This window comes from Oncorhynchus masou, unplaced genomic scaffold (assembly GCF_036934945.1).
Source record: "Oncorhynchus masou masou isolate Uvic2021 unplaced genomic scaffold, UVic_Omas_1.1 unplaced_scaffold_1768, whole genome shotgun sequence".
Taxonomy (NCBI): domain Eukaryota; kingdom Metazoa; phylum Chordata; class Actinopteri; order Salmoniformes; family Salmonidae; genus Oncorhynchus; species Oncorhynchus masou.
Genome location: NW_027007856.1, coordinates 9,563 through 17,500, shown reverse-complemented (window position 1 = coordinate 17,500; position 7,938 = coordinate 9,563). Strand labels below are relative to the sequence as shown.

Sequence of the window (7,938 nt, the reverse complement as noted above, 5' to 3'; positions counted from 1 at the left end):
CCTGATCTCCCTAAACAACCTCCCTGATCTCCCTAAACAACCTCCCTGATCTCCCTAAACAACCTCCCTGATCTCCCTGCACAACCTCTCTGATCTCCCTAAACAACCTCCCTGAGCTCCCTGCACAACCTCCCTGATCTCCCTGCACAACCTCCCTGATCTCCCTGCACAACCTCACTACACAACATCCCTACACAGCCTCCCTGACCTCCCTACACAGCCTCACTGACCTCCCTACACAACCTCACTGACCTCCCTACACAGACTCCCTGACCTCCCTGACCTCCCTGACCTTTATGGCCTTTTATCCACATGTGTCTGGATTCCACTGTATATCTAGCTACTAACCTGAAGAACAAGAGGATGTTAAAATGGCCTGTGAAATCAAATGTCACTGTTATGGATCTGTAAACGACTTGATCTTGATATTATTTTGATAGCCGCTAACAGAATTGGAATCAGTTTTCATTGTTCTGTTTTTAGACACACTCACCACCCTCTCTGTCTCTCTGTGTAGATTTGGGAAGCTCCTCCTGCTGTTGCCCTCTCTGCGTTTCGTCAGCTCTGAGCGGATCGAGCTCCTCTTCTTCCACAGGACCATCGGCAACACCCCTATGGAGAAACTTCTGTGTGACATGTTCAAGAACTAATACAAGGAAAAACAAAATGGACGCCCAGTTACACTGCACTGAGATACACCGCACGTGAACATGCCCGAATGCTAACAAACTGATGTGTGTGTAACAGGATGTTGTAAATATCTTATTGCTGTGTGTAAAGAGAACCATGTAAATATGTAATTGCTGTAAGAGAGTAAACAGACCTGCTTTTTGAGCTTGATAATGTGTTATAATGGGCTTCGCTGTGTGTTGGACCCCGGACTCAAAATGTCCTTTACTGTAGGCAGAATGTTTGTGTCTCATTTCTTTAGTTACATTTCAGTCTAGTCGTCCATGGTCTATATTTTTCACGATGTAATGTAATATATTTACATAAAATCTGTTTCGTCTTAGACACTGTACATTTCTGCTGTCATAAATATGTGTGCTGTATTTATGATTTCATGCCTTGATAAACTGAAACTTGTATTTTGTCTTCTATCAATTAACTGAAGAGGATGAGTAGAAACCAGGTTTACACCAAGCTATCTATTAACTGAAGAGGATGAGTAGAGACCAGGTTTACACCAAGCTATCTATTAACTGAAGGGGATGAGTAGAGACCAGGTTTACACCAAGCTATCTATTAACTGAAGAGGATGAGTAGAGACCAGGTTTACACCAAGCTATCTATTAACTGAAGGGGATGAGTGGAGACCAGGTTTACACCAAGCTATCTATTAACTGAAGAGGATGAGTAGAGACCAGGTTTACACCAAGCTATCTATTAACTGAAGAGGATGAGTAGAGACCAGGTTTACACCAAGCTATCTATTAACTGAAGAGGATGAGTAGAGACCAGGTTTACACCAAGCTATCTATTAACTGAAGAGGATGAGTAGAGACCAGGTTTACACCAAGCTATCATACACGAGCTCAGAGGAAGAGAAAACAAGCTTCCCATCAGAGCAATAAAGCAGTGGCAACTTCAATAGCGAGTAAAGACAAAGTACAAATCAAATGAACAGCGCCACCTTCTGTCCACTACTAACAACAACACCAGTTACTCTTTCCTACCACTAGAGGTCCTCCCAGTCTGGCTGTCAACACTACTTGGACAGTAGACGACTTCATCAGTATCCACATGTAATGGCAACCACTGTGTGACAGTAGGGTGTATTTGTTCCAGTCATTTCTCAGACTACAGCTCCCCACTGTGTGACAGTAGGGTGTATTTGTCCCTGTCATTTCTCAGACTACAGTTCCCCACTGTGTGACCGTAGGGTGTATTTGTACCCAGTCATTTCTCAGACTACAGTTCCCCACTGTGTGACCGTAGGGTGTATTTGTACCCAGTCATTTCTCAGACTACAGCTCCCCACTGTGTGACCGTAGGGTGTATTTGTACCCAGTCATTTCTCAGACTACAGTTCCCCACTGTGTGACAGTAGGGTGTATTTGTACCAGTCATTTCTCAGACTACAGTTCCCCACTGTGTGACAGTAGGGTGTATTTGTACCCAGTCATTTCTCAGACTACAGTTCCCCACTGTGTGACAGTAGGGTGTATTTGTTCCAGTCATTTCTCAGACTACAGTTCCCCACTGTGTGACAGTAGGGTGTATTTGTCCCTGTCATTTCTCAGACTACAGTTCCCCACTGTGTGACAGTAGGGTGTATTTGTACCCTGTCATTTCTCAGACTACAGTTCCCCACTGTGTGACAGTAGGGTGTATTTGTACCCAGTCATTTCTCAGACTACAGCTCCCCACTGTGTGACAGTAGGGTGTATTTGTTCCAGTCATTTCTCAGACTACAGTTCCCCACTGTGTGACAGTGTAACCTTACTTTCTGGATTGTGGATTGTTAATAGCAACCTAGCATAAGCACCACACCACATCACCAAGCACCACACCACACCACCACACCACCACATCACCACCACCACCACATCACCACCATCACCACCACATCACCACCACCATCACCACCACATCACCACCACCACCACATCACCACCACATCACCAAGCACCATATCACCACCACACCACCACATAACCACCACATCACCACCACACCACCACATAACCACCACATCACCACCACATCACCACATCACCACCACCATCACCACCACATCACCACCACCATCACCACCACATCACCACCACATCACCAAGCACCACATCACCACCACATCACCAAGCACCACATCACCAAGCACCACACCACATCACCACCACCGTCACCAAGCACCACATCACCACCACCGTCACCAAGCACCACCATCACCACCACATCACCACCACCATCACCACCACATCACCACCACATCACCAAGCACCACATCACCACCACACCACCACATAACCACCACATCACCACCACACCACCACATAACCACCACATCACCACCACGTCACCACCACATCACCACCACATCACCACATCACCACCACCATCACCACCACATCACCACCACCATCACCACCACATCACCACCACATCACCAAGCACCACATCACCACCACACCACCACATAACCACCACATCACCACCACACCACCACATAACCACCACATCACCACCACGTCACCACCACATCACCACCACATCACCAAGCACCGCATCACCACCACATCACCACCACACCACCACCACATCACCACCACCACCACCACATCACCACCACACCACCACCACATCACCACCACATCACCACCACCACATCACCACCACATCACCACCACACCACCACATCACCACCACATCACAACCACATGACCAAGCACCACATCACCAAGCACCACATCACCACCACATCACCAAGCACCACATCACCAAGCACCACACCACATCACCACCACCGTCACCAAGCACCACATCACCACCACCGTCACCAAGCACCACACCACATCACCAAGCACCACACCACATCACCACCATCGCACCAAGCACCACATCACCAAGCACCACATCACCACCACCGTCACCAAGCACCACATCACCAAGCACCACATCACCACCGTCACCAAGCACCACATCACCAAGCACCACATCACCAAGCACCACATCACCAAGCAACGCATCACCAAGCACCACATCACCAAGCACCACACCACATCACCAAGCACTACATCACCAAGCACCACCACATCACCAAGCACCACACCACATCACCAAGCACTACATCACCAAGCACCACATCACCAAGCACCATCACATCACCAAGCACCACACCACATCACCAAACACCACACCACATCACCAAGCACCACACCACATCACCAAGCACTACATCACCAAGCACCACATCACCACCACATCACCAAGCACCACATCACCACCACATCACCAAGCACCACATCACCACCACATCACCAAGCACCACATCACCACCACATCACTAAGCACCACATCACCACCACATCACCACCACATCACATCACCACCACATCACCAAGCACCACATCACCACATCACATCACCACCACATCACCACCACATCACTAAGCACCACATCACCACCACATCACCACCACCGTCACCGTCACCGTCACCACCACATCACCATCACCACCACATCACCAAGCACCACATCACCACCACATCACTAAGCACCACATCACCACCACATCACCACCACATCACATCACCACCACATCACCAAGCACCACATCACCACATCACATCACCACCACATCACCACCACATCACTAAGCACCACATCACCACCACATCACCACCACCGTCACCGTCACCGTCACCGTCACCACCACATCACCATCACCACCACATCACCAAGCACCACATCACCAAGCACCACATCACCAAGCACCACATCACCAAGCACCACATCACCAAGCACCACATCACCACATCACCACATCACCAAGCACCACATCACCACCACATCAGCACCACATCACCACCACATCACCAAGCACCACATCACCACCACATCACCAAGCACCACATCACCACCACATCACTAAGCACCACATCACCACCACATCACATCACCACCACATCACCAAGCACCACATCACCACATCACATTTTTACATTTACATTTAAGTCATTTAGCAGACGCTCTTATCCAGAGCGACTTACAAATTGGTCACATCACCACCACATCACCACCACATCACTAAGCACCACATCACCACCACATCACCACCACCGTCACCAAGTCACCGTCACCACCACATCACCATCACCACCACATCACCACCACATCACCAAGCACCACATCACCAAGCACCACATCACCAAGCAACGCATCACCAAGCACCACATCACCAAGCACCACACCACATCACCAAGCACTACATCACCAAGCACCACCACATCACCAAGCACCACACCACATCACCAAGCACTACATCACCAAGCACCACATCACCAAACACCACACCACATCACCAAGCACCACACCACATCACCAAGCACCACACCACATCACCAAGCACTACATCACCAAGCACCACATCACCACCACATCACCAAGCACCATATCACCACCACATCACCAAGCACCACATCACCACCACATCACCAAGCACCACACCACATCACCAAGCACTACATCACCAAGCACCACATCACCACCACATCACCAAGCACCACATCACCACCACATCACCAAGCACCACATCACCACCACATCACTAAGCACCACATCACCACCACATCACCACCACATCACCACCACATCACATCACCACCACATCACCAAGCACCACATCACCACATCACATCACCACCACATCACCACCACATCACTAAGCACCACATCACCACCACATCACCACCATCACCACCACATCACCACCACATCACCACCACATCACCACCACCACATCACGCCACCACCACATCCACCACCACATCACCAAGCACCACATCACCAAGCACCACATCACCAAGCACCACATCACCAAGCACCACATCACCAAGCACCACATCACCACCATATCACCAAGCACCACATCACCAAGCACCACATCACCAAGCACCACATCACCACATCACCACATCACCAAGCACCACATCACCACCACATCAGCACCACATCACCACCACATCATCACCACATCACCACATCACCACCACATCACCACATCAACACCACAACACCACCACATCACCACCACCACCACCACCACCACATAACCACCACAACACCACCACCACCACCACATCACCACCACATCACCACCACATCCCCACCACCACATCACCACCACATCACCACCACATCACCACCACATCACCACCACATCACCACCACATCACCATCACCACCATCACCACCACATCACCACATCACCACCACAACACCACCACCATCACCACCACATCACCACCACATCACCACCACCATCACCACCACCATCACATCACCACTACATCACCACATCACCACCACATCACCACCATCACCACCACACCACCACATCACCACCACCACCATCACCACCACATCACCACCACCATCACCACCACATCACCACCACATCACCAAGCACCACATCACCACCACACCACCACATAACCACCACATCACCACCACACCACCACATAACCACCACACCACCACCACATCACCACCACATCACCACCACATCACCACCACACCACCACATCACCACCACATCACCACCACATCACCACCACACCACCAGTCTGTAACCTTCCTTTCTGGGTGATAGATTGTATCATCAGTCTCTTCCGGAGGACTTGTGTCTCTTTAGAATAAATCGGTTCCATCAGGTAAAGTACCTTATCTTGTATTAGTTCTCTAATCACGAGAACACAGTCTAGTAGGAATCCCATCAACACCCTCTTCTTCCCATCTGGACACACACACACAGGTGCCTTCTGGGAATAAGGAAGTGCTTCACAATAAAAGTCTTAAAAAAATGTCACTGTCAGTAATATTGACATAGTTTCAGAATAAATGTATAATACTAACCGAGGCTACAACAGTATGGGTTTATACAGCACAGGAGGTTGGTGTCACCTTAATCAGGGAGGACGGGCTCGTGGTAATGACTGGAGCGGAATCAGGTGGAATGGTGTCTATAATGTTATATTCTATACATTGTCAGTGTCTGTAATGTTATATTCTATGCATTGTCAGTGTCTATAATGTTATATTCTATGCATTGTCAGTGTCTATAATGTTATATTCTATACATTGTCAGTGTCTATAATGTTATATTCTATACATTGTCAGTGTCTATAATGTTATATTCTATACATTGTCAGTGTCTATAATGTTATATTCTACACATTGTCAGTGTCTGCATTGTTATATTCTATACATTGTCAGTGTCTGTAATGTTATATTCTATACATTGTCAGTGTCTATAATGTTATATTCTATACATTGTCAGTGACTGTAATGTTATATTCTATACATTGTCAGTGTCTATAATGTTATATTCTATACATTGTCAGTGTCTGTAATGTTATATTCTACACATTGTCAGTGTCTGTAATGTTATATTCTATACATTGTCAGTGTCTGTAATGTTATATTCTACACATTGTCAGTGTCTATAATGTTATATTCTACGCATTGTCAGTGTCTATAATGTTATATTCTACACATTGTCAGTGTCTATAATGTTATATTCTATACATTGTCAGTGTCTATAATGTTATATTCTACACATTGTCAGTGTCTATAATGTTATATTCTACACATTGTCAGTGTCTGTAATGTTATATTCTATACATTGTCAGTGTCTGTAATGTTATATTCTACACATTGTCAGTGTCTGTAATGTTATATTCTATACATTGTCAGTGTCTGTAATGTTATATTCTACACATTGTCAGTGTCTATAATGTTATATTCTATACATTGTCAGTGTCTATAATGTTATATTCTATACATTGTCAGTGTCTGTAATGTTATATTTTACACATTGTCAGTGACTGTAATGTTATATTCTACACATTGTCAGTGTCTATAATGTTATATTCTATACATTGTCAGTGTCTGTAATGTTATATTCTATACATTGTCAGTGACTGTAATGTTATATTCTATACATTGTCAGTGTCTGTAATGTTATATTCTATACATTGTCAGTGACTGTAATGTTATATTCTACACATTGTCAGTGTCTGTAATGTTATATTCTATACATTGTCAGTGTCTGTAATGTTATATTCTATACATTGTCCGTGTCTGTAATGTTATATTCTATACATTGTCAGTGTCTGTAATGTTATATTCTATACATTGTCAGTGACTGTAATGTTATATTCTACACATTGTCAGTGTCTATAATGTTATATTCTATACATTGTCAGTGTCTGTAA

The 7,938-nt window shown here is 46.2% G+C and overlaps 1 protein-coding gene across 1 annotated transcript in view; it reads left to right on the top strand.

Annotated features, from left to right (window-relative positions):
- Positions 1-950, top strand: part of LOC135532213 (photoreceptor-specific nuclear receptor-like) — a 6,290-nt gene extending 5,340 nt beyond the window's left edge. Inside the window, exon 7 of the mRNA XM_064959812.1 lies at positions 518-950. Coding sequence (XP_064815884.1) covers positions 518-650 — 133 coding nt within the window. The 3' untranslated portion in view covers positions 651-950. The remainder of the gene's footprint in view (positions 1-517) is intronic.
- The last annotated feature ends 6,988 nt before the right edge of the window (positions 951-7,938 follow it).